This window comes from Bos grunniens, chromosome 18 (assembly GCF_055505025.1).
Source record: "Bos grunniens cultivar Pamir isolate PY7600 chromosome 18, Bosgru_T2T1.0, whole genome shotgun sequence".
Lineage (NCBI taxonomy): Eukaryota > Metazoa > Chordata > Mammalia > Artiodactyla > Bovidae > Bos > Bos grunniens.
The window spans coordinates 39,167,055-39,194,507 of NC_141182.1; the positions used below are offsets into that span (position 1 = coordinate 39,167,055).

At 50.1% G+C, this 27,453-nt stretch overlaps 2 protein-coding genes across 6 annotated transcripts; one reads left to right on the forward strand and one right to left on the reverse strand.

The window, feature by feature from the left end:
• Positions 1-1,169: 1,169 nt before the first annotated feature.
• DHX38 (DEAH-box helicase 38) lies at positions 1,170-19,097 on the reverse strand. Of its 2 annotated transcripts, none has more exons than XR_015145707.1 (27): positions 18,776-19,097; positions 16,399-16,739; positions 15,851-16,038; positions 15,057-15,161; positions 14,321-14,468; positions 14,099-14,217; positions 13,908-13,984; positions 13,307-13,462; positions 12,619-12,780; positions 12,332-12,439; positions 11,873-11,985; positions 10,071-10,208; positions 9,538-9,724; positions 9,208-9,393; positions 8,731-8,871; positions 8,279-8,389; positions 8,072-8,188; positions 7,780-7,887; positions 7,292-7,391; positions 6,159-6,367; positions 5,911-6,065; positions 5,343-5,498; positions 5,109-5,243; positions 4,786-4,911; positions 4,180-4,275; positions 2,722-2,843; positions 1,170-1,656 (listed from the first exon to the last, which is right to left on the reverse strand). XR_015145707.1 is itself a non-coding variant. In XM_086351565.1 (27 exons), exons 2-27 carry the CDS (start codon positions 16,719-16,721, stop codon positions 1,572-1,574), a joined length of 3,684 nt encoding a protein of 1,227 aa, XP_086207691.1. In that variant the 5' UTR covers positions 16,722-16,739; positions 18,776-19,097; the 3' UTR covers positions 1,170-1,571. The 2 variants fall into 2 exon arrangements, 1 of the variants encoding a protein (XP_086207691.1); XM_086351565.1 differs by having other exon boundaries at positions 7,279-7,391.
• Positions 19,098-19,211: 114 nt separating this feature from the next.
• TXNL4B (thioredoxin like 4B) lies at positions 19,212-26,585 on the forward strand. Of its 4 annotated transcripts, none has more exons than XM_086351582.1 (5): positions 19,212-19,461; positions 21,504-21,890; positions 22,457-22,625; positions 23,965-24,116; positions 24,998-26,585. In XM_086351582.1, the coding sequence occupies exons 3-5, from the start codon at positions 22,494-22,496 to the stop codon at positions 25,161-25,163; spliced, it is 450 nt and encodes a 149-aa protein (XP_086207708.1). In that variant the 5' UTR covers positions 19,212-19,461; positions 21,504-21,890; positions 22,457-22,493; the 3' UTR covers positions 25,164-26,585. The 4 variants fall into 4 exon arrangements, with proteins under 4 accessions (XP_086207708.1, XP_086207709.1, XP_086207710.1 ...); XM_086351583.1 differs by having other exon boundaries at positions 21,504-21,621; XM_086351584.1 differs by having other exon boundaries at positions 21,737-21,890.
• The last annotated feature ends 868 nt before the right edge of the window (positions 26,586-27,453 follow it).

Genomic DNA, 27,453 nt, shown 5'->3' on the forward strand with positions numbered 1-27,453 from the left:
CAACCCATGTCTCAAACCCAGGTCTCCCATATTGCAGGCAGATTCTTTACCGTCTTGAGCCACCAGGGAAGCCCAAGAATACTGGAGTGGGTAGCCTATCCTTTCTCCAAGGAATCTTCCCAACCAAGGAATCAAAAATAGAAAATTGAGAGAAATAATAATAGCCAAACGTAAAGTAAGAGAAAGAAATCAAAGAGCTTGCATTTCTGGGTGAGGGGAGAGGAAAAATGAAGGAAGAAACCCACTAGTTGGTAGCAATTCTTAAAATTTTTATAATTTTATTATTTGGCTGCGCTGGATCTCCGTTGCTGGGCACAGGCTTTCTCTAGTTGCAGCAAGCAGAGGCTACGCTTCGTCCCAGAGCACAGGCTCTAGAGCGATGGCTCAGTTGCCCTGTGGCATGTGGAATCTTCCCAGAGCAGAGATTGAAATTGTGTCCCCTGCACTGGCAGGCAGGTTCTTAACCACTGAACCACCAGGGAAGTCCCGCAATTCTTTAGTATCTCGCCTTCCTCCCCAGCTAAACTAAAGCCAAGAAAATGCTCTGCTGATCGCAGCAATCTGTCATATAGGATGCCCCTGCTACGACCCAGGAAGGGCAAATACTGGAAATGCAGCGTGAGGCAGGAGTGATGGGCTCGTCTGGTGGTGACCCAAAGGGTCAGATACACAAACCATCACCTCCGCACACTGCTGAGGCTGCCTAACACAAGACTTGTGATTCCAGTGTAGGGATCACCTTTTACGTGAAAATCCATAAGCAACATCTTATGCTATTTTCCATCAATACATAATACTATCAGAAAGTTAGAAACTTCTACCATTTTAAGCAATACGGCAGCCAACCCAACCATGGGGGACAGAGGGTAGGCGGCTGGTCGCCTTCCTCCCATGCCGGGCCATCAGGGCCAGCCTTGCTCAGCAACCTTAGAGGCAGCCAGGCACCCTGAGAGCCTGACCCAGCTGGTGCTGGCACCCCAAGCCGTCCTCCTTCCCTGTCAGCTGAGTCCCGCCCCACTGGCCCCTCCAGGCACCGCCTGAATAACAGACAAGGGCAAGCTCAGGCCCTAGGAGGCGGCGTCTCAGGAAAGCCACGCCAGGGCTTGCCTGTTCTCCAGTATGTGACTCAGGGCAGTGAGGGGGAGAGAACCATCAGAAATACAATAACATTTTACAAACAATAAATTTATTTCCAAATCCTGAATTATAACCAAATTATAGTTCCCTCTAGGTCTTACTGTGCTGTTTTACACAAGAACTTTTTAAAAAAACATAGTCACAGCCATGTCATTGATACACCAAGTGTCCTGGAACAACATATTTGTATTCGGTGGGTCCGGCCACCTCTTGTGGTCCTGGCAGCCGCTCTGCGGCCCTGCGCACACACCAAGGAACTCCAGCCTCCTCCGTGGCAGAGCCTGGCCTCAGCAGGGGCCCCGGGGCCATGATGTACACAGATGAAAGCTGTGTGCAGTATTTTGTCAAAGTGGCCTGGGTTCTCAGGGTTTGTCGATAGGCCGGGGCTCGGGACTCAACACCTGGCTCCCCTCCCCTGCAGGGACAGCCTCGGCTCAGAGCCCAAAGCGGGCTGGCGTGCGGCGGGGGGTCATAGGTTCCCCCTGCTCCTTCCGACCAGGAGTGTAGATCTTCGTAGACCTGGAGACACAGAAAAGGGATTAGGAATCACACTGCGGCTCACTTTGACCAGGACACACAGTAGAACGAGGAGCCTGAAACCCAGCTGTTTCTAACTGTGTATGAGCAGGCTCTGGGGCTGCAGGGTCTTCTCCCCTAACATACTTCCACTCCCCTTGCCTTCCCTATCTGTGATTGGGAGCAGAATGAGATGGGCCTTCTTATATCCACTGAGGCACTGTGAGATGGCTTTACTAACAAATCCTTTCATACCCTCTAGGTGAGCTATGAGCTTCCCTGGTGGCTCAGCAGTAAAGAATCTGCCTGCAATTCAGGAGACTCAGGTTTGATCCCTGGGTGGGGAAGATCCCCTGGAGAAGGAAATGGCAACCCAGTCCAGTATTTGTGCCTGGAGAATCCCATGGACAGAAGGGCCTGGCAGGCTACAGTCCATGGAGTCACAAAGAGTCAGGCACGACTGAGCGACTCAACGACAACAGGTGAGCCTTGGAGGAGGTCTCCCTTCCGCCTCAGCAGGCCGCCACTCTAGCTGAGGCGGGCCTTTGTCCCCACATCCTGGAGTTTATCTCTAGACCCTTGGAATTTCCCTTGGCCTTGGGCACCACAGTGGGGACCCCCAAATTTGTAACAAGTTGGTGAGAAATGAGGGTGACCCTGGGTACCCCCCACCTTGCAGGTGGTGACTGAGGCTCTGAGGGTGGTCTTGCCGGGATTGTGCCCTTCACCTGTGGGGTCTGACCCAACTCCAGACACCAGGGCAGACACACAGGCCCAAGAATCTCCCCGCCTCACCTCTCCACCATGATGCCCAAGCCCTCACTCGCTGGTGAGGCTGTGAGAGCCACTCTGCACTCCAGCCCACCTCGGGCCCCTTAACAATGCCAGGAGTTTCAGGCGGATCACCACCCCTTGAAAATGTGTCCGGAATTCCTCCATGTGACCACAGTCAACCTGTCACCAAGTCACCTCTGCATGTTTAACTTCTCTTCAATCACGGCCTCACTCGGGGCCTGGCGGGTCCAGCCAGTGGCTCCCTCCCAGCCCAGGTCCTGAGGCCGCACTCACCTGACGCTGCCCAGCGGGCTGCGCTTCTCCTGCTCCTGCCGCCGGGCCCGCAGCTGCTCCTCAGCCAGTGCCATCTCCTCCTCCATGGCAGACGCTTCCTCTTTGGCCCGTCGGCGGTTCTCCTAGAGAAGGGAGAGGTACTGGGGTCGCTGGGGACCAGCAGTGAGGAGGCCTGGCATGTACCCACCCTCTGCTGCCAGCCAGCCACAGTGTAGACTGCACCAGCTCCCAGAGACAGGGCCACACAACACCAGGGCCGAGGCCTGCTCTTCTCACCGAACCAAGACACAGCTTGGAGGACTGAGTCCTAACCCTATCACGCCTCAGCCCTCTTTCAACCTGGTAAGTGCTTACATGTTCCTAGCAAGTTCACAGCCATGCCAGGACACACGGGAAATAGGGAAGGAGCAACATCTGAGTGGAGAGGACGGACACGGGAAAGCAAAGGTCTACGATCTTATGCAACCCTGAATAATGGATCCAGGTGGTGGCCACCAGTGGACACTTAGACTGTCAGGAGGGATCAAGTGGAACCACTGAGCACCCTTATGTCACCAAAAGGGGGGACCAGAGACCATATGTGCCTCCTGACAGAACCTAAAAGGAGGTTCACAGCAACACGTGCATTTATGCATTCCTACTCCAAAGAGCTGAACCCGAATCTAACCAAGACTTTAGATTAACGACTAGTTTACAGAAAACACATGGGACAGAGGCACAAGTTAAACATTCTGAGGAACCAATTAGCCTAAAACTATGTGGAACATTCTACAAGATGACTGACCTGTTTTCCCAGTAAGTCAATGCCATAAAAATGAGAGGGGGCAGAGCTTGTTCTCAAATAAAAGACTTAATATATATAATGACAAATTCCAACGTCTGGATCCTAATTCAAGCAAAGCAATGATGAAAAATTATCTTTGAAATATGACTAAGAACTGGAGACTTTGGTGACATTAAGGATTATTTTTGTTGAATAATACTGGTGTGGAGGTTATGTTTTAATTTTTGAAAGTCTTTTTAGAGACACCTATTCAAGATTTGAGTGAAAAACCACAATGTCTGAAATATGCTTTAAAATATTCCAGGAAAAAGATCACTGTGTATGGAGCAGGGTGGGAATAAGAGAAACGAGGTTGGGAAGAATGTTGATAATTACAGAGGCTAGGTGAGGAATCTGTGACTCCTTATCCTGCTTTTGTCCACTTTCACAGATATTTGGACTTTTCAACAATAAGGGTTTTTTTTGGTTTGTTTTGTTTTTCAAGGCTCAGCAGACCAAGCAAATGGAGTGGGTGGGAGAAGTGAGACAGACCAGCCTGCCTGGGTCACAGCTCTTATGTCTGACAGAGAAGTAAGGGGAAGCCAGATGATGATGTGTCTTTAATACCAGGCTGAGGGGGAAAAACAGATCCCAGAGGCAAACAGATCCACCACAGGAAAGCACAGGACCCTTACCTGCCGAGACTTCCCAGCCTGTTTCACGCTGTAGAACATGGGGCCCAGCTCTGCCAGCCACTCTCCGTCCACGGCAGTCACACACTGCATGTACTCCTGCAGCAGAAGGGCCACCAGCAAGGGTCACAGACAGACCACTGCTTTGAGCTGTCCCTCCCGGAGCGGTTCCATAACTAGGATCCTCACAGGCAGGGCCCTACCCCCAGCCCTGCCAGGCTGAGAAAGGCAAGGAAAAGCCACAGACAGTGGCATTCTAATCCCTTCTCCCATCCAAAATCCTCCACACTTGTGAGAAAGCCCTCCAGTGTCCAACAGAACAGGCCCAGCCCCTCAGAAAACCCTTCTAACACCACCCAAAGGGGCTGCTTGTCCCAGGCAGCAAGCAAGAAACAATCCAGCTGGCATAACCGAGGCCACCGGAACCTAGAGGTCAATTAACTTCCCCAAACCTCCCACTGGAAACCAACCTCAATTCCCCTCAAAGCAGCACCTGTGGCCCCAAGTTCTCCAAGGTCAAAGCTCATCCCAGAAGGCAGCAAACAGTTACAAAGGCCTGGCCCAGCCAAGCGGGCTGACGTCATGCCAGCTACCTTGGAAAATACTCACCTTGGTGGTCATGACCAACTCGTGATACACAATGTAGTCGGGGGTGTAGCCCATTCCAAAGAGGGAGCTGGTAGGGTGCAGGTGGCAGGGCATGCCTGTCCGGATGTTCACATACTCCCCGATTCCCTAGGGAAGCGACCCAACAGGTGGCTGCCTCAGCAAAACACTGCACATCTGGGCAGCCTCCCCCACCCCTCCAATGCTGCCTTGACACCAGCTTCCCAGGGAAGCCCAGATCTGCAGAACTGTACAGTGAGAAAGGAGAACTCTGCGCTCGGACAAAGTGTCAGGCCAGGAAGGGGCCACAGCTCCACCAGGCTCACCTTGAGCTTGGCTGCCTGGTGGAAATAGGCAGCACAGATGCACTTCCTGACGATGTCCCAGTCAGTGCCACACGAGGCCAGGCTCATCCGCTGCTGCACCATGATGTCCTTGAGCTGAGCCCGCACCTCCCGGACCTGGAGCGGGACGCAGGTGGTCAGGGATGGAGCACCCCCTCTTTGCCCCGCAGCCCACCCCGCCTCCCAACACCCTGCTTATCCGGGCCACAGACTCACCTTCCGCATGGCCTTGGCGTGGATGAAATGATCATTACACCAGATGGTGGAGTAATTATTGTTCTTCCACTGCAGGTAGACGTTCAGGTAGCTCAGGTGGTCACTCTCAGGGACTGCGAACTTCTCCCGGATTTGATCGCTTTCCTCCTCTCGGCCCTGGGAAGGGAAAGGGGAGTCCAGGACGCTGAGAAGAGCTGTCTCAGGCTGTCTCCTACCCGTCCCCCAACTTAAAACACGTTGGTGTGGTGCCACATGATACAGCAAAAACAAAGTTCATTTATAGCAAAATATTTATTCTAAGATGTGAAGGCTCAGGCACAACATCCTAGAAAAAAAGGATGCAAAAAAAGGATTGCAAAACACTCCCTGAGAACCATGGATCTAGCCAACCCCTTCCCCCACCCCAACCGGCTTAACGTAACACAGTAAAATCACTCTTCAGAAACTCCAGTTCCACCCCCTCCATTCCATCTTTACAACGGGGGACCCTCTCCCCTCTCTCAACCTCTCTCCAACCCATATACTCCCGAGACCCCTGGGAGGACAGGAGCCGGGCAGCGCCTCCCACCTTGGGCCTGTAGAAGATGGCTGGGACCGAGAGCATGGAGACGATGAGCAGGATCTCGGAGCTGCAGCCCATGTCACAGGACACGATGAGCATCTTGGACAGGGCCGGGTCCAGCGGGAACTCCACCATCAGCCGCCCCGTCGAGGTCAGACCACCTGAGAGAGAGGAGCGGACCCAGACAGTCAGCAGACACGCAGCTGTAAGATGGAGAACCCAGGCCCCAGAGCCCACGGAGCCCTGCCCAGCACCTGTGTTGTCCAGGGCCCCAAGGATCCAGAGCTGGTACATGGAGTTGAGCATGTTGTCCTCCGGGGGCGGGTCCATGAAGTGGAACTGCAGCAGGTCCTGCACCCCCAGGGACTTGAGCAGCAGCACCACGTTGGCCAGGTTGGTCCGCTGGATCTCGGGCACCGTGGTGGTCAGGAGCTCGTTCTTGTAGGCACTCTGGGTGTAGAGTCTGCCAGAGAGAAGACCCAGTGCTGCCACGCCTGCCACCACAGACCGCCCAACTGAGTCCCTAGAACGTGCCCAGCTGCCTAGGTGAGCCCACCAGCACCGTGGGCTCGTGCAGCCGGAGCAGCCAGTGCTGATGAGAGCCACAGGTAGGGAGGAGAAGGCCTCATTTCTTCCAACTCCCCTTGTCTCTCCACCTATTTAAAACTCAGTCATGCCAATTCACCCTTCTGCTGGAGTCTCTTAGATCATCGTTTCATTTTTGGAACCATTGAGCCTGGGACTAGAATTATGGCTGGGTTATAATTTCTTTATATTTTTCTGTATTTTCTGAATTTCTATTATTTTTAAGTCAGAACGAAAAAAAGAATAATTAGAGAAGTAAAAAAAAGAACCAGTGATATAATTTGTTGACATTTATCCTCTTAGGATAGGCGCACTGTAACACTGGTCATCCACTGCAGGGACGTTCAACAGAGGTCCTCCTCAAACACACACTCGGACCTCAGGACTGCCGGGAGGGTGACTGCTCCCACTCAGTGGCATGAACATAGGTCCTCCTCAAACACACACTCGGACCTCAGGACTGCCGGGAGGGTGACTGCTCCCACTCAGCGGCATGAACATAGGTCCTCCTCAAACACAAGGCCGCTCGGACCTCAGGACTGCCGGGAAGGTGACTGCTTCCACTCAGCAGCATGAACGTAGGTCCTCCTCAAACACACACTCGGACCTCAGGACTGCTGGAAGGGTGACTGCTCCCACTCAGCGGCATGTGACGAGAGAACCAACAAGTGGCAGCCCCACCACTGGTCCCCAGCCTCAGGGATCACCCCTCTGCAGGAACGAAGGCCAATCCTGCCTGCCCCTGTCTGGGCCCCCACCCTGGAAAGCAGGCAAGCACAGCGCTCCTACCTGAAACACTGACCTGGGCCCGTCCTGCCGGCTCGTCCCGACCGCTGATTGGCATTGGCCTGGCTGATGGGGTAGATCTGCAGAGCATCCATGCCAATCCGGGGATTGAAGACCTAGAAGAGGGCAGAAAAGACATGATTAAGGACACAGCGAGGCAATTAATGGGAGGCAGCCTTGAGACAAAGAAAACCCTTGGCTGCTACACGCTACAGAGTGAAATGTCTCAGTGATGCAGGCAGCCATCTTCTGGAGTCAGGAACCTCAAGGAATTTCCCCTCATCACCAGCTCCGCAACCTTTATCAAGTTAAACTGTCCACCCTGAGTTATCACAAGGATTGGATGAATCAGGAACATGGCAAAATCAGCACTCAAACCACCACCTCCACTTCCACAAGCAACCATTGTTCAAGGTCTGAGGACCCAGGTCTTGCCTTCCCACCTCCTAGGCTGGGTGAGCCTGCGTGAAGGCCCAGGGCCCCAGTGCCTGTGTCTCCTCTTACCTTTAACTTACAATAACCGGAATCGATAACAAACATGATGCCGTCGACAGTCAGGGAGGTCTCAGCAATGTTAGTGGCAACAATACACTTCCGGACGCCATCTGGAGCCTGGAGTCAGACAGGACATGCAGGGAGGGAAGGCTATAGGCTGGCAGGTAGGAGAGACCTCACAAGCAGAAGAGGACACCCCACCCGTGCCAGGAAAGTAACACCTTCTCCCTCTTGCCCTCCTGGGGGGAGTCTGGGAGGTTCCCAAGGTGGAGACCCAAACCAGACACTCTTGCCGTCTCACCTTCTGGAAGATCTTGGCCTGGAGGTCAGAGGGCAGCTGGGAGTAGATGGGCAGCACGGCCAAGGCGGGCGCGTTCTCTAGTTCTTCCAGGTGCTCCACGATCTGATCTGAGGTCACCTGAGGGCAGACAGGAGTCGTCAGATGCCAGGGCCCCCGATCCTCACCAAAGACCCACCCGCTCACCAAGGTCGCGACCGAGGCACGCACCTCAATGTCCTCTTGGCCAGGCATGAAGATGAGGATGTCCCCGGGGGCCCCCGACAGATGCACCTGGAGGGACTGCTTCACCGCGGCCTCCACGTAGTCTTCCTGCGGGGTCTGCAAGCCAGCCAGGGGCACCGTCAAAGGACATGTGGGTCAGGCCCCCTCTGGGAACCAGCGGCCCAGTCCCTGGTCTGGGGCCAGAGCTGGGCGGACTCTCGGGGTTGTGCACATGCAGATGGGCGTTATGGCCCTCCCTGGGTCCCAAGCCTCCATCCACCCCAAAGAAACAATCAAACCAAATGTCCCCAGAGTACAGTCTTTCGCCGCCAAGCCCAAAAGCCGTGGGCTTCCATGGCACCCACAAAACCTTTCCCCACTCAGTACCCCATCCCAGGCCCCCCACCCGGCTCTTCATCTGAGCTCAGGGTCAGTTAAGAAAAAAAGGGCCTTGGTACCTTGCTGAAGAGAATGTCCACAGGGAAGGTACGTCCAGGGATGTGGAAGATGGGGACGTTCCCAAAAAAGGAGGCAAATTTCTCTGCGTCCATGGTGGCTGATGTGACAATGAGCTTCAGGTCTGAGCGCCGAGCCACCACCTAAGAGAAGAAGTCATTCAGAGGCTTCCCCACGGGTTCGGAACCTTTGGCTTCTGCCCTCCAGTCTCATCAGCATCACTACCAAGTGAAACAGAAGCCCAAGCTGAGGGGGGCTCGTTAGATTTGTAACAGTCCTAAAGGCTGAAGCACGGAGCCACAGCCAGGAGAACCACGAATCACTCGGCTGAGCCAGAACGGAGTGAACTACCACTGGGCAGCCAGAGGCCTCAGGGGCAATTCTGGCCTGTCAGAGGCCCCTCAAGCTTCCCCGGGCTAGACCCCAGACGTCTCGTCACTGCCTCCCAGCCCCACAGGCACAGAGGCCCAGACCCACACCTCCCGGAGCAGCCCGAAGAGCACGTCAGTGTTGAGGGAGCGCTCGTGGGCCTCGTCCATGATGATGGCGCTGTAGTGATCCAGGTCCGCTTCCCGCAGGGACTCTCTCAGCAGGATGCCATCAGTCATGTACTTGATCAAGGTGCTTTCTGAAGTGCAGTCTTCGAAGCGGATGGCATAACCCACCTGGAAGCCAGAGAGATGGCTCAGGGACTCTGGGCACCCGCACACTGCTGCACACCCCGAGCTGGGTCTAGGCCTCAGCGGATCAGGTCAAGTGACAGAGGCCACAGGTATGAAGTTCACGGCTCGGCCCTCGGGCCCACTCACCTCCTCACCGAGGTTTCCCCCCATCTCTTCACTGACTCTCTTGGCCACCGACATGGCGGCCACACGGCGGGGCTGGGTGCATCCGATCATCCCATAGTCCGTGTAGCCGTCTTCATGCAAGTACTGGGTCAGCTGCGTGGTCTTTCCACTCCCTGTCTCCCCAACCACGATCACGATGCTGTTGTCTCTGCAAGGGGAGAAGAGACTGGTGAATCGGCACGAGTGGAAGGCCGCCTCTAGCCCCACCTGCAGCTATTCAAGGAGCATGCTTGCTCGGAAAGGAGGATTTCCCTGGGAAAACAGTCTCATACTGAAATCCCCTGAAAAGTCTAAAAGGCAGTAAGGTTGAAACAAGTGCCATGCTGTTTCATGAGGCCATGTTGCTTATTTCAAGCAGAGTAGCCGGGGGCACTCAGGAGAGGGGGAAAAAAACCTTTCCCTTCTCCACCAAATGTCATACCCCAAAGAAAAAGCGCCACAGAGCACGCACAGCACACCTGAGCTGGGGTCCCATCCCCGGGCTGGGGAGTCACCTGATGATCGTGAGGAGCTCCTGCTGCACGGCGAAGATGGGCAGGTACTGCCTCTGCTCCAGAATCGACTTCTTCTTGGCAAACTCGCTGCTGGCCTCGCTCTTCTTCTTCATGTGGTCGGCAAACTTCTGCTCTGTCCTGAGAACACACCGCACGTGGCCTAAGTGCCCTGCATGGTCTCCCGCATCTTTCCTGCTGACTGGGCTACTGCTCTGCTTCCTATGCCCCGAAGTGAGAACTGCTCCTAACACGCAGCAAATCTTTGAGATGCGAGGGCTGCCAGCTGCTGCTCATCTCCTCCGGCCTAAGGGACCACACTGCTGTCTAAGCATCCATCATCCAAAACCTGCTCAACACCCTTGGGACGGAAACCCACGGAGGGCTCAGAAGAGCTGCAGATTAGCAAGCATGCACATCCTCTGCCCTGGAACAGTCCACCCAGACGAGGAGCTGAGATGCACAGGCCATACCTCATACAGAACGACCCTGGGCAATCTCAGTACCACACTTACAGGGCTGGAAGGAGGAGCCGTGGGAACAGTCATGACCAAGGTCAGACTCCCTCCCACCTCTCAGCAGGACAGCAGTCTGTAAGGCTTTAGCTTCAGAGAACTGTGGGAACAGCCCTACTTGATGTTTACAGACATCTTCCACTAAAGCACTGAAGTGTCCTACATGTGTACACCCCCAGGCCGCACAGCAAAGACGTCCCAGTCCCACTATGTAAATCTACAGTCTCCACCCGCCCCTTCCCCAGGAGATTTTTCCTCCATCAGATCAAGCCTGTGCCCTGTCAGCTTCCTGTTTCTAATGCCCCAGTCACTCCTGGTCAGCTAAAACTCAATACCAGCAGGATTAAAGTAACTAGAGACTAACAAAGCGATCAACAGCACCAGCTTCTCATTTCCCACAGAGGTACAGAGAATTATTAACTGAGACAACAGTTTGGAAGGACTTTAGTGTGTTCAAAGGATGAGTTTCAGAAGGGACATCTGAGTTCAACCACCTACATGATGAGGGAAGCGCAACAAGTGGTCATCCAACATTGGCTTAAACACCTCTATGAATGGGGAAGCTCTAGCTGAGAAGACAACCCTTTCTATTTTCAAACCTCTGTTAAAAAGTTTCTTCCTTCAGTTCAGTTCAGTTCAGTCGCTCAGTCACGTCCAACTCTGCATCCCCATGAACCGCAGCACGCAGGCCTCCCTGTCCATCACCAACTCGCGGAGTCCACCCAAACCCATGTCCATTGTGTCGGTGATGCCATCCAACCATCTCATCCTCTGTCGTCCCCCTCTCCTCCTGCCCTCAATCCTTCCCAGCATCAGGGTCTTTTCAAACTCAATACCTGAACTAAAATCTAAGAGGGCAAAGCACATGTTCCCACACCAAACATCTAAAAGGCTCTCTAGCAGAGCGGCTAAGAGCACAGTCTCCTAAGCTAGACTGGGTGGGATCCTCACTCCACCACTTATCAGCTGGGTAACCTCAAACAAGTTACTTAACCTCCCTGGGCTGCATCGTCCTCACATGAAAAATGGGAAAGATTACACCTGTCCCACAGGACTGCCATGAGAATCCAACAACCAAGTATCCGTGAGGCGTGTGGTGCTGCTCAGCACAGAGGAAGCGCCTACGGTGGCAGCGGAGGCAGTTGGGGTATTATCTGGAGAAAGGTGAAGACAGACCAGGAGGAAGGAACCACAGACTCTCAAGTGACGTCATACTCGTATTAGTGAGTGACAAGTCATGTCGGTCCTCTTAAAGCCTGTCTTCAGGGGTGCCGGCTGCCGCGAGACTACCTGTAGTCCACTTTCCCATCCTCGGTCAGAGATTTATCCGGCTCTTCTTCTTTTTTGACGCCCATTATATCTCCCAGTTTGGTTCCAGCCAATTCCCAATGTTTGTGTTGAGCCTGAAAAAGACATGGAAAGTCAAGTCTGCTCCATCCCGTGATGGAAAATCAATCCCGTCTGACAACAGGCTTCCTCCAGCAGCAGTAAATTCCCACGGCCAGCGGCGGCACCGAGCCAGGCCCGCCTCCCACCTTCCCTCCTAAGTTCCTGAGCCCGCGGCCCCACACTGTCCTAACTGAGCCCTGCAGGAGGAACACAGTACCCTCCCCCAGGGGCTGACGCTCGCCCTGTGAGTTTCCTCTAACTGCTGAAGGAGCCCTACCTGCAAGATACAACATGATCCTTAAAAAGAAGACCAACAAAAGAAAACAGAGACCCTCGGGCCCCAGATGACCAGAAACCAACCTTCTTGCGCTCCTTTTGCTCCCTGTGTTTCCGCACTGTTTGACTGCCTTTCCGAGCAATGATGGCTAAGTCTGAAGTGGCGTCCTTGACTGGAATCACAGGCTCCGGCTGCAGGAGGTTGAGGATAAAGCAGAAATTCCACACTGATCGTTCAAACTCCACAGAAAGATCCGCTTCGTGATGGCACTGGTAAACGAAGGGCTGCTCCCCACCGCCTCTCCCTCTCCCTCTCCCTCTCTGTCTTCTCCCACTTTGGGGCCCTCCCCTCCGACTGCAGAGGACCCCACCTGCTTGGTGAAGACGATGCGCCCGTCCAGAAAGGGCGGCACCAGGTTGTGCACCATGAGGTGCACCTTGGCCGCGCTGTCCTCCTCGAAGTCCTCGTCCACCTCCAGCCGGTGCACCACCCCGCTGGTGAGCATGCGGTTGGTCTCCCAGCGCTCGTTGTCCTGTGAGGACACAATGGGAGGAGGCCACGTTCAGACTGCAGCCACGCGAGGTCGTCCTGAAAGGGCCCAAGCGAGGCCACGCAGCAGATCCCGAGAGAAGGGCGGTGGGGATGTCATCAGTCTCTGGACCCTGCAGCTCCTTAAGACGGCAGAGGCCCTGATCCCAAATCACTTGCAGCGCATTTTCCCAGAAGCCACCTTTTATGTCTAAACCAGAACCTCCATGGACGCACAGAGTGGCCGTCCCCCAGTCCCACTCAGAGACACAGAGGACACAGAGCCAAGCCCACCTCTCAGCTCCCATCAACAGCTCCCTCCAGGAAGCACTGCCAAAGAGCTAAGTTGGGATTTGGGTTTTTTTTCTTTTTTTCCAACCTACTGAAAAGTTCCCCACCCACCCCTCCGCTTCCAGGGGTATCGCTCCTTCTGGGACTTCAGCCATGGGGAGAAGAGCCGTGCTGTCGGCTGGGCTGCGACCTGCTGCTACTCCAGCGGGGTCCGCTCTGCCTCCCGCGGGCAGCCTCACCTCATTGATCTGTCTCCGCTGAGCCGAAATGCGCTTCTGCTTCTGTTTGTGTAGGTGCTGCTCCCGCCTTCTCACGTAGTCGTCGGAGGAGTAGGCCAGGGGGTTGTGGAACTCATCATACCCCTCGTCCATCATGTACCAATCCCGGTCGGCTTGCTGTAGTGCAAGAGACAGAGCCGTGAGAACAGGGAATACAGTGAGTGTATGTGCAAGACAGGGACAGAACAGGAGGAGATGCTTGGCAAGAAGTCACTGGTGCAGTGAACAACTCAGGAGAGGCCACCCTGCTGGAGGGCCAGCTGCCTACAGAAGCACGGTTTGCAGCCCAGGCCACCATGATGGCACTTCTTAGGTTTACCACACAGTGGCGCCAGCACGCAGAAGTCAAGTCTGACCTGCACTTGGTGAGAAGTTTCACCAGGGAGCCTGTGCCTGGAAAAGGACTCCAGGGCTTCGGGACTGAACGCAGCTCAGCCTTCCCGAGACTGTCCGGATTCACCAGCGTGTCACCCGCGGCCCCTGTACTCTGACACACCTGTCACTGGCTTACTGAAAGACGGCCACCACCCCTCATTCAGTCGCTCGGAGATGTATTTCTTACCCTCTGGTCATCCTCCCACTGCTGCCGTTCCTCTTCTGTGTCAAATGAAATTCCTTCTTCGCCATCCTCACGTCTCCCTGCGGGAGAACACGTGGCGGGTCGGTGTGCAAGGCCCCAGCTTGTCCCCAGTGGCCTCACGCAGACCAGCCACACCAGGAGTGTCCCACCCTCCCACTTTCACCCTGTCTTACCTCGGCCCCTGGACAGACGTGGGGTGGACCCCAGGTGTCTTCTGTCATCGGCCCACTCGTTGTATTTGTAGGATGGGGTTGGCAGAGGGGTGTCATCTGAGTACCTGCTCCTCACAGACCTGGGAAACAGTAAAACCAGCTTCACTAAACAGTCACTAAGCTGAGACATGTTCCCAGCCACCATCCGCCCGCCCAGCCCCAGTCACGCGCACAGAACATCACCTGTCCCTGTCTCGACCGGACGGCCGATGACTCCGCTCGGAATCCCGATAGGAAGGCGTGGGGGAGGGCGATTCCCACTGTGAGCGCCTCGAGGAGCCATAGCCACTGTCCTCTTCCTCCCAGGTAGACCGTGAAGGGGTGGCAGCATCTGGGCCACAAAAGACATGAAGCTCAGCATTTACTTTAACTCAGACATGGTGCTAGAGCCATTAGGGGAAAATCAGTTTGCCAAATTTCTTTCTTCTACTCATAAACTTTACACCTGTTTGCAATGGATATGATGGGTTTGACAGCTTTTAAAGATATCTGAATTTGAAGAGTTCCATTTTTCATCTGTGTTTATAAGAACATTTTAAGGAATATCCAATTTGTCTCTGTGAACATATCTCTTGAATATATGTATTTCTTTTTTTTTTTTTTGAATATACGTATTTCTTTATAATCAACCCTTCTTCTGCCCCTACCCCACTCTTACTCCCCCTACTCCCCACCCCCAGCTCCCTATTCTTTCCTACCATTTGGAAAACTGGCCACTCAGCAAACGGGCAAGTCGCATTAAGGAAGCATATCAGTTTCCAAAGAAGTCCATGGCCTTCCCAACTGAATCAACCAAGTATTCCAAGTCATTCACGGTGGAATCAGGAATTCCAACCCAGTTCCACTGAGGATGGGAGTCACTCACCGTGCCCCTCATATACGTGGCTCTCAGAAACCACCATAAGCAAGCTCGGACTACCTTTAGGCCGGTGTCGGGGGCTCTCGGGTTCGTTTCTTCTGCTGCTACGATCTGACCCTCCATCTCGCTCCGATCTGCCGCTGTGCCTGCTTCTGTCCCGCTCATCTGTCGGGAGTCACCAGCAGAGCTTAGAAAACAAGTGCCTGTCCTAATTTCCACCCATCTTCACCCAAGAGAAAGGACAGGCCTCCCCACTCACTCACAGGAGCAACCTCACTGTTCTAATGCGATCCAGGGGCTCCTGAATCTCACATATCCCCATTCTTTCAAAGGGCAAAGATTAGTTACTGGCTACAAAGTTTCAAACTCACAGTAACAGTTATTTTCCTGCAAGAATTCAAAAAAGAATAGTTACAAGTCTATCCTGAATAACTATTTAGTAGTTACAAGTTTACAAGCTACAGACCTTGACTATTACCAAGGAAAGCCAGCGATGGACCTTACGCCCAGCTGCCCCACAGCACTGTCCTTTCCCTCTCACCGACACTACTGTCAACTGGTTTCTCAAACACATTTCCCACTATCACCTTTAGCGCCAGTTTTCAAGATAAAGTGCAAAGAACCACACACTCAAGCAAAGCAGCTATGTTGCAAGTAACAGTTCTTTTCTTAGATTGCCTGCTCGTGCCCGCTTGTCCCAATACCAACAGGGTCAAATACCCAATACCACCAGGCTGACATGAAAATGGATCTCCCTAATTAACAGGCATTATAAAAACTCCCACGACAGCAAAAAGGCCAATGTTTTACTTTGGGTGCCTAGCAGGCCCTACGAAGTCTGCTGGGCAGTTTACCTCTGTCTCTCTTGCGGTCACAGTCTCGATCCCGCGACCTCTCCTTCTTCCGATCCTTTTCGTCTTTGGATGAGGCATAGACGCCATGCTCCCGCCGCTCCCGCTCTCTCTGCCGACTGCGTTCCCAAAACTCTTCGCTTACACCACCAGGATGGGATGGAGTCTCCACCCGGGCTGATCGGTAATGCCTAAAACACAGAGGGCAGCTGGTGAAGGGCTCAGCCAGAGAAGAAAAACCTGCCCCAAACCTGTGGCCATGCCAAACAAGCAACCTGGCCTCTTCCACTTTATCTCCCTGGTACGGCAGGCTTGCATATGGCGATAGCCATAAGCACTTCTAACCCCCCATCACCTACTCTTCAGTTGCTTTTGACAGTTTCCCCAAATCTGAAAAAAAATACCAATTCCTACCTAGCCTCAATGTTATAGAATCCTAGTAAAAATTAAGCCCTAAATATCCAATAAGAAAACTGAGAGATAAACATGAGACATTATTTTCTGGCCTCTATTTTTATTCCCTCTCGGGCAATCCGCCCAAAGGCTTTTACCTGTCTTTTCGGCCACTTCGGCCAGCCTGGTCACTGTCTTCTGCCTCAGCGTCCCTCTGGTCATCCTTGCTCTCTTCCCAATCCTTGTATGAAGAGATTCTGGACTTCTTCTTGTCCTCGCCATCATCCTTCTCCTCTCTCTCCTTCCTCTTCAGAGAAGCCAACAAGTCCAGTCCCAGCAATGAAGGCCGGGGTGCAGGGGCCTTGAAGACATGCTGCTCACTAGCCGCACTTTTGGTCTTAAAAATAAGGCCGCCAACCTGAGAGTCCACGTCAGTGCCTTCCAACCGATGGAGCGAGGCATCCTCACCACTGTCCTCCATGACAGGCTCCAGGATCCCCTGCGAGGAAAACAAACCACTTGCTATCAGACGTAAGAAGGAAAAGACTTGGCTCCACTACATCCCAAAATAACTGTGAATATATGTATACCGGGGTGGGGCTGACCTCCCCCTCAAGACCTGAATTCCTTTAGTTACCTCTTCGCAAGACTCTTCCATCAACTCATTGACAATCTTAATCTTAAAAGATCTATTTCCACCCAACACACGTCAGAAATAGATAAACACATACACACACACACCCCCCAAGATCCAAGAGGGTATCATTCAGATAAGAACAGACCTCACTAAGGAGCACTTACTAGAGCAGGACAGCATCTATAAAAGAAGTGCAGGGAAAACACTAGATCTGAAGTCAGAAATCTCAATTAGAACCCTCTCAACATTTTCTACCTGTATGATCATAAGCAAATAGATATTAATCTTAATCTTTGGTTAGGCATAACTTCTATACCTGAAAAATGGAAGTACTTTTTGCTCTCTTAAATCCATGAAGTTACTGTATCAAACAAGAAAGTTTATATGAAAGCATTCACTCTGTAACCACAAACAGTTACATAAACGTCATTGTTACATTATTTCATTTACTGTGCTCTTGGGTACTGATTGGGTTCCTCACCATTTTTTACACAAGTTCTTCCTACTCTCTACTCCTTTAAACTACAGATACAGTAGAGTAGAGTTGTTGAGATATAAGGCTACCATCCATGTGATCCATTCTTAAATGAGTTTTCTGGGCCAGTTTTGTTTTGTAGAGAAGAATTACCTCACAGCAGTCGAAATCTATTTAACAACGATTCAAGTTCACCAAAAAAAAACTGGATGAGAATCACCAGGCTAGGAAATGGTGTTTCTGAAAAGTATTTAGGTGACTGTAAGATTTCCTGGCACTCAACTCATAACAAATTCCTCTTTACCTCCCACTACACACCATCTGCTTATAAACATATCCCATTTTGTGCTTGAATAATTTCCCTCATTCCAACAAGTCAGTGAAGCAAAGAACTATCAAGAGAACCACCAGAACCCAGAATGTTTCACGCAGCTCTAATTAACTATAGAAAAATATAGCCAAACAGACTGGACACACAATATGGACACAGAAACAAGAGCTGCATTTTGGAAAATGCCATCACACAGAAGAGAAATGGGAAAGCTAACTTTTAGTGACATCTGTACTCATGGGAGGAAATCTACACGGGAAGGTAAGATACACATGCTCTGCTCAGTAGTCTGAACTAGAAAATACACCCCTAGAACGTCCTTTTATGCAGGAGAACTTTGTCTGTCTTGTTGACTGCATTGCCCAGTGCCTAGCAAAATAAACATTTGAGGAATAAATAATTTTAAACTGATTAAAGGAAACAGGGAGCCAGAAATCTCTAGAGACAGTAAAGAAAGGTGCCAAGCAGCACAGGAAAAAAAAAAAAAATCTGACAAACAGGACAACTAGCGGCTGAGAAAAACAAGAAGTTTAAGTGTTGTCTTCTGAAAAAGGATTAGTGGCAAAGAAGTCACAAGAGGTACAAGAAAAATAATGAAGAAAGAAACTGCATACATTCATCCAATAATTACCGAGTGCCTTCAGTGAGCCAATCGCTTGTTCTGGGCATTAGAGATAAGAGACCAAAACAAAAATCCCGATCTTTTTTGGAGTTGACATTTTATTAAAAGATATCGCCTGGAAGAGATACCACTATGACAGAGAAAAAGAAAACGAAAAGAGCCCTTCTGGGCTCGGTGTCTGTCTGGGAGTGGGCTAATGAGAAGGTCTAAGGACGTGGGCGGGGTGACTCCCGGCCAGCATCCCTGGACCTCTGGGAGGCCGCGTCAGTGTGCACGATCTGACCTGATCAAGGAGAAAGGCCGAGGTCGGCAGAACCTGCGCAGCATTCCTACAGTGAGTAAGGCAAGTTGGATGACAGGGACACGACTTTACAAGCCCGGGCCCGAACTTGAGCGAGAGGCCGAGATTCGCCTCTTGGAGCTGCCACGATTGGCGAATAAAAGGTCGGAAAGGAAAAAGGGACACTCACCTCACCAAGCCTGACTCTCAGGACCTGCTGTCCGGGATTCTGGGGCGCTAGCGCCGTCAACCCCTCGCTCAGACCGCTTTGAGAGCCAAAATCAACTACATGAGAGCGGCCATTATTGTCCCATAATACTTTACGCGGCTCCTTCTATCCATCCAAAAATACCATCGAGAGCAGCCCGGAAAACGCCCGTTCCCGGTGCGACACAGAACGCGACCACGCATGCGAGACTAGACTGTCTTTCTCTGGGCCTCTGATCAGAGACACTTCCGAGTCCCCTGGCGACCAATCATGCTTAGTGTAAGAGACGAGGCCCCGCCTCTAGGTGGGGCGTGGGAGGGAGAAGTAAAGAGACCGGTCAGGTTTAATAAGGGCGGGAGTGACCCTTGGGCTTCCGGTCAGAGCAGGGTTAGGTGGGCGGTGACTAGAATAACCTCTTGTGCTCATTGGGTTATTGAGAGCGGAACGCGCGTTCATCTCTGCGCCTGGGCGTTTTCTTTTTCAGTTTCCATCCGCTCTGGTGGTCGGCCGAGAGTTGCTAGGCAACGGCTCCAGGCTACTTTGAATTGGGGTCGCCGCCGCGGTTGGGGCAGGGGAAAAAAAGCCGTCTGAGTCGGCTTTTTCGAGAAGGTGTCGGGGTTGTCCACAACCCTGAAGTGGAAAAGAAGGAGGTGACGTGTACAATTAAAGTAAGTAGCGTTTTCCCCAGCAGTTGTGGGCCAGAAGTAGCCCAACCACAGGCATCATTAAAAATATATATGTCGGATATTTGGGAGAAATAAAGACGCGCGCCCACAGTGTAAGTAAAAGTCACTTCGTCTGTTCACACGCAGAGATAATCTCTGACGGAGTTGAAAGTGAAAGTCGCTCACTCGTGTCCGACTCTGTGACCCCATGGACCATACAGTCCATGGAATTCTCCAAGCCAGAATCCTGGAGTGGGTAGCCTTTCCCTTCTCCAGGGGATCTTCCCAACCCAGGGATGGAACCCAGGTCTCCTGCACTGCAGGCGGATTCTTTACTAGCTGAGCCACCAGAGAAGCCCAAGAATACTGGAATCGGTAACTTATCCCTTCTCCAGAGGATCTTCCCAACCCAGGAATCGAACTGGGGTCTCCTGCATTGCAGGTGGAGTCTTTACCAACAAAGCTATCAAGGAAGCCCTGGCATTTTCATTTTTATTTATTTTTCTATGTGAATATTTATATATGCATTATACTTAGGTTTTTGTACAAAAGTGGGAGCACACTTGATATACTACTGTTTTATAAAGTTTTTTTCTTTATCATGAGGGTTTTTCAATTATTCACCTCTAACCCAGTATATAATGACACTGTGCTAGTACATCATTGGGCTATATTATCATTTATTCCCTCTGTCCACTACTGATGACTGTTTAGGTTGTTTCCAGTTTTTCACACTTAGCAATGGTACACAAATCTTTGTGCACATGTCTATTTACTAGAGATTCTCAGAAGTGGAATTGTTGGTCAAAGAGTATTTCAGATTTCTTTTCTAGAAAAGTTTCGTTTCTCTACCTTCCATCAGGTATTGAATGCCTGCCAGTTCACTCACACTCTTGCTGTTTTTTTTTTAATCTTTGCCAAATGAATGACTTTTAAAGATATATCTTTTAATTTGCTTTCCTTTGCTTACAGGTAAAGCTTAACTTTCCGAATGTATCTGTCCATTTTTACCTCTTCTTTTGTCAGTTCTCTATTGGTATCCTTTGCTGTGGACATTTTCTTAGGCATGGTCTCTCCCCATGCCTAAAGAGAAATTTCCCTCTCCTCCTTCCAACACTTATCCAGTCCCACTGTCTTACCTGCTTACCTCCGCACTCCCTGTTGACTGCTTCCTCCTCTCTTAACAATACAGAAGTTGCTGGTCATTTGATTTCTAGTGGTGGGACAAATCCATCTTCTCTTTGACTTTCCCTTTCATCAGTAATTTGTTCTGCCACTCCCATTTGACGAAAGTCCCTTTTGGCAGTCTTCTTTCCTATTAAAAGTATGACCTATTACTGGGACAGTTTCCCTTCCTACATGAGTTTTATCTTAAAATGTGACTTGTCACTGAAAAAGAGAGAATGAAATCGTCCCTTTTCATAGCATTCAGTCCCCTGGGACTGAATTCAAAAAATCAAGTATCTCAGTGGAGTCTGTTGTAGATCAGAAATAGAGCTCCTTGATCAAAGAGTATTCTTGATCATAAAAATAGGACTTATTGTAGTAAATAAGTTGGGCTTCCCTTGTAACCCAGCTGGTGAAGAATCACCAGCAATGCAGAAGAGCTGGGTTCAATTCCTGGGTTGGGATGATCCCCTGGAGAAGGGAAAGGTTACCCACTACAGTATTCTGGCCTGGAGAATTCCATGGACTGTGTAGCCCATGGGGTCGCAAAAAGTCTGACACAGCTGAGCAACTTTCACTTTCACTTCCATTGTAGTAAAAGGAATACTGGACTAGAAATTTGATGGCATGGATTCTGGTCCTTGTTTTTGTAGCTAAAAATGTAACTGTGAACCTGAAAATGAGAATCCCCTTCTATCTCAGTGTTCTGCTCTGTATTGTGTGTGTGTGTGTGTGTGTGCGCGCGCGCGCGCGCGCACGTGTGGTTTTTACGCCCTCTTAGTTGATCTGTTTGCATGTAATGAGGTACACTCAATAAGACATACACCAAGAATCTTTAAACTAGAACTCATAATAATATAAATGTCTGTCTTTAAAAGGCTGTACAAAAGGGATGGAATGTACAAAAGGGATGGAACATGCATGAAGAGTATGGTACTGTAACAAGCAATGTGTGAGTTTTCTGCTTAGAGCAATGGGAAGATACTCACACGTGAGGTAAAGTGCAGAAGAGTGGGTAAAGTATGTGTGCTGGACATCTGTCGTTCACCCTCCAGATCCACTCTTCCTCTCTAGACTGCTCTGTGTCAAGGAGACTTGTTTGCCTCTGCAGCTCCCCCGCCCTCTTTGTTCCAGTTGGAGTCAGTCAGTGGGAGCGTTAGTGTTAGCCTCAGAGGGTGGGAGGAGAGTGGCTGCGTCCCCTCTCTGCAGGCTGACCCCCTTTACAGCGGCCCTGTCCACCCATCAGCGTCGGCCACGCGGTTCTGGTAAGTACTCGCTCCTGTGGCTCCTCCGGGCCTGGGGTGAGAACAGAGCCCCGTCCTGGCCCTCCTAGCCGAGGCTTCTTCATTACACCCTGTTGTTTCCTGTGCCCCGCCTCAATGAAAGTCTGCCAATGACCAAATTGGAAGATGGCATCTCTTTCCCGCTGGAACCAACTGATAGAATACACTATCTTTTGAGTGACAAGGGGAAAAACATCTTTGTATTTTCTTGTGAACGCATAACAAACTCTGAAAGATATCTGAAAAACTAATGAAAGTTGTTGCCTGGTAACTACCCCAGGGCGCTGGCAACCAAGCCCTCTGAGGGGAGAGAGAGGGAGATTTTATTACAGTATAGCTCTCTGTGTTGTTTCTTGATAACTGGTGGACTTACTTGCCACCTGTTTGTGCATTTAGTGTATTCCTTGTACTTTTTTGTTACTATGTTGTATGAAACATTTTTTCATTTAAGAGGGAAAAATATACATGTCACCTACTCCAAAAATGAACAGTGTTTCAAAATTAGGGACTCATGCACTTAATCTGTGTTTAAACATTGCAACTTTCAGGACCAACAGTGAGGATTGATAATCGGATTATTTCAACATGAGCTTCCTCTTACCCAAACTGAGTAGCAAAAAGGCAGTAGACCAAGCAATAAAAAGTACTGCAGAGAAGGTGCTGGTTCTCAGGTTTGGGAGAGACGAGGATCCGGTCTGTCTGCAGCTAGACGACATAGTAAGTGAATTTTTTAAGATTTTTATTAAAAACCTATACGTTCTTACGCCAACGTCTGCAGAGTGCATGAGCAGGGGCAGGCAGGGCCCAGGTGTACAGCTGTTCGATTGTTAGCACACTTCCACCAAGAGCCGATGATGTGCCTGCCTGAGTCGAACCGCCTAGTCTGTGATTGTGTGGAATCCGCCCTAGATGTCCTTCCCCACTAGCAGCTGCCGAAGCTCGGTTTCACCAACAAGCAGTGGAAGACCAGAAACGCTACAAACTAGAGTCTGTGAACATTGTCTCATTCAGTGCTCCCCACAGTGGGATAATCAGTATTCCCAAGAGGGGAGATGCATGCCAGGGAGGTCAGGTGACTTCCCACGGGCCCAGAACCACTAAGTTGCAGAGCTGGGATCTGAACGTTGTTTTCTTTGCCTGCAAATATGCTTTTCTGGGGTGCCGCCTCCAGTGTGTGCCTGATGGTAATCTATGATTTCACAGCACATCTCCACAGTCTGATGAGTCGAGAGGGGAGTACAGGACAGAGTAAGCTTATCCTGGTCTCTGACTTACCCAGGACTAAGACCTCACCCACGTTTTCTGTTGCTGCCACCCACAGTGTGGATCCAGTGTTAGAAACCCCATGACTGTGATCAACAATGAGGGTGTGATGCATTAACCTGGTGGGAAAGCGGCCAGAGCATTTTACCCTCAACTGTGGGGGTGTGGAGTATCACAGAGTGTAGACTGTGAAGCCAGGCTGTCCGAGTTCAGAGCCCAGCCTTACTGCTTACAGCTGTGTGACTGGGGGCATATTATGTCCTCGTGGCTCGGTTTTCTCATCTGTGAAATGGTGCCTGTAGCCTTGCATACCTCCTAGAAATGTTGTATGGATTAAAGGAGCCAACAAGTGTAAAGCACTTAGAACACTTAGCACACAGCAAGTGCCACGTAAGGGTCTGCTGTTTCGTCATAACTCTCATTTATGAGTGAGATTGGAAACAAGGAGATTTGGGAGAATTGCAGTATCTGTACCACATATTTCTGAGTTTACTTTTTTATTTAAGCAAGTATGGATTTTATAAATCCATGAAAAGTTTAAAAACACATATTTTAATCAAAAATAGAAGGAAAAAAGAAGAAATATATTCACCCAGTTTTCTCAGGGCCCTCTCATTACCCTACCAATAGTGATTCAGACTCTGAATAGGGTTACACTGTCTCTTAACGTGGAACTCCCAACAGGCTAGATTCTTGGTCCGGGAATTTTTTTCACACAGAAAATTCTTCTAGTAAAAAGGTTCACAAGAGAAACGGTAACAGTTGTAATCCACATCTCTCTCTCCATCTGCAGCTTTCTAAGACCTCTTCTGACTTAAGTAAAATGGCTGCTATCTATCTAGTAGACGTGGACCAAACCCCAGTTTATACACACTATTTTGACATCAGTTATATTCCATCTACTGTGTTTTTCTTCAATGGGCAGCATATGAAAGTGGATTATGGGTAAGTTAGATTGACATGAAGTCACTATAGTCTTCAAAGTTTCTTTTCTCCAGTCAGTCTCAGTAGCTCACCCACTTGGATGTGATGGGGGCTTTGTGTGTCTTATGTTGGTACTGTTTCCTCAGTTGATGAAGTTTCTAATGTGTGTGTGTGTGTAACTCTGGTACAAAATGAGAGTGTTTCCAGTATGAGTGGCGAATGTTAACTTACTACTAAAATCTGAGAGACTAGTACAGTTTGTGAAGCACTCACCATCCATCACTGCAGAAAATACAGAACAGCTTTTGTCAGTTTCCCAGGAGTTTTATTTCAAACAAAGTGGGCCATTGTTCTTAAACTCTTGATACTCATTGGCTGCATCTGTGAAAGAAGTGATCCTTCAGCAAATTAAGACATGCATTTCCCTTACCAAGCGTTCTGTCTGCTTTCAGTTAGGAGAATTTTGAAGCCATCCTTTCTCAGAGTCTGTCAAAAATAAGTAAGATGAGGGACTTCCGTGATGGTCCAGTGGTTAAAACTTCACCTTTCAAAGCAGGGGGTTCGGGTTCGGTCCCTTCTGGGGGAGCTAAGACCCCATATGCCTGGAGGCCAGAAAGCCAAAACAAAGAACAGAAGCCATACTGTAACAAATGCTATAATGACTTTAAATGGGCCACCTGGTAGGGCTTCCGTGCTCTCCCAGCAGCCCCCAGCACTGGTTTTAGTCATGTGTCAAATGGGCCCTGTAATCACAAATGGAGAATCAGTGTCAGGCTTTGTGTCTGAGGGCTCCCTGACCAGAAGAAAGTGAGAGAGCTGCTGTTTACTTTGTTTATCCTGAAGGCTTTACAAGTACTTTTGAAAAGTTCTGAGCAAGGTTGTTTCTCTCCTACACTATTTAGGTCTCCAGATCACACTAAGTTTGTGGGAAGTTTCAAAACCAAGCAAGACTTCATAGATTTGATTGAAGTAATTTATCGAGGCGCAATGAGGGGGAAACTTATTGTGCAAAGTCCTATTGATCCCAAGAATATTCCCAAATACGACCTCCTCTATCAAGACATTTAGTGCTTTCACTGCCATCAGAGTTGAAGAGAAAGGCCCATCTCGAAACAGTACCTAACTCCAGCTGTGCGGTTTTCCTGGGGTCCTTCAGAAACATGGTCAGCATCCCAGAGAATAAGAGGTTTGACCTCAACAGAAAGTACCGGCCGCCAAGCAGAAGACCGCACTGATGCTGGGACATTCGGGGATGCCCAAGTGTCTACACCCTGCAGATCTCAGAGAGGTCAAGCCAGCCGTGGTCAATTTCCCCAGTGTGGGTGTTTTAATTTCTCTGTATATTGTGCTTTTCTTTATTCTTTAAGATAATACAGAATCCTTCTAAATTTGGCTAGGACAGTTTGATTCAACTATGTTTATTTGATACATTGAGTAAACTAGAAAATCAGTTCACATAAGAGCAAAAACACTTGTTTTCTACCCTACGTGTACATACCCACCCCTTCCTTCATCCTCAGCCTCGCCTTCCCTCCGTGCATGTATTTATCTCATGCTCACCTACTATCCCAGGTTCTCTTGGAATAAATCAGTCTCTACTGATAGTGGCCAAGGTGGTTTTATCTGCAAGACTTTCTGGCTCAGAATTTTAAAGGTATCTTGGCTTGTTCATTTTACCAGCTTTTATGTTATTAAATTGCCCCAGGGGTGAGAACTTGGACTTCCTTTACTGTCCAGCACCCAATTTGAGCTAAACAAAAAATTAAGTACCCTTAGTCAGTAGGAGCCAATCTCTCCCGGAGCTCCGTCTCTTTCTGAGGAGAAAACTGTACTTCAGAGACTCAAGACTGGAAAGAGATCTCAGAACTGCTAGAAAGAAGTATCATCTATATAGGACTTGCCGGTTTTAATAACTTTATGAAGAATTCTTGCTCTCTCAGGGCCCCCTGGCACAACCTTCACCACTTGGACAGGTTCCTCTTCTCATGGAGCTAATGGCACTGACTTTCTAGAATAAGAACGTATGCAGAACCAGAAGGCAGAGCGCCAGACAGCACACGACCCGCTTGGCAGCTGTTGGCTTTCAGGCAGGGCAGCACGGTCACTGCACAACTGTCCCCCTTTGCCGGGTGCTTCCTTTCCAAGTCTTCTGTGACAAACGTGTCAGGAGGAAGGTTGCTGGGCACCTGGGTGGCCTTCATTGATAAAGGAGAGAGCACTTCAGGAATGAGACAACAAAATCCTTTCACCACCACCTCCATTGTCTCCTGGCCCCCACTTCCTGCTTACGTTGGTAATCGTGATGCATGGAACCACAGCAGCCATCTTAGGACCATGAGGCAACCAGCCCTGGGATGAAAAATGAACATGCTGAAAAGAATGATGAAAAGAGCCTGGGTCCCTGATGACGATATCAAGCTCCCGAGTGGACTCTAGACCTGCCTGGCTTCAGATTTCTGTGAAAGAATAAAACGTCTTTACCACGTGTCACTTTGGTTGGATTTTCTGTCCCTCATAGCCTAAATTACACGGCATTTGAGGTGTGAGAAGTGCTCAGATAACAGCAAAAACTCAGCACTGTCACGCATAAGATTCTCATGCCTTTCCTCCTGAGGGCTTTTTGGTGATGCTTCTCTGAAGTCCAGGTTTGTGTTTTTTTTCCCATCATAGTTGCTCTCCCTTCCACAGTGTTTATTAATTACATACTGTATGCCCCCATCCTATGCCAGGTACTGCACAAAGCAAATGACTCCAGGATGGAAAAAAAGCTTAGAAGAGACAGTTCCTGAGCCTTAAAGGAGAGTAGGAAGTACTCATGGAGAAGGGGGAGGGCATTAGGGGGAACCAGGGGGAGGCAGGCCCAGGGGCTGGAGACAGCATGCGTGTTGAGAGGGCTCCACAGAGTTCAGTGTCACTGAAACCCGAGGGGGAGGCAGGTGGGCAGGAGGTGCTGCCGGGGAGGAAGGTAGAGGGGATAAGGAAAGTGACAAAATAGCGAAAGTTTTATTTTTCTCCTTAGAGGCAGAAGCCACTTAATACAATCAGATTTTTCTTCAAAAAAAACTTGGATGGTTTATTCTTCAAAAAAACTTAGTGCTGAAGGTATTATTAGAAGAAAGAGGTATAACTGTATGCTTAGAAGCAGGATTTTACATGTTTGTGTTATTTTTGACTTTCTGGCCATCGTCTCTTGTGCAGGTTCTAGAATACAGGTCTCAGTTGTTCCTTGGCCTGTGAGCTCCAACCTGCTTTTCATTATCGATGGGTCTGGAGAGCGCCTGTGACAACATCACAGGGAAGGACAGAACACTAGAGAGAGAGTAGTGACACCAGTCGACATTTTAAGCCCTAAGCAGGG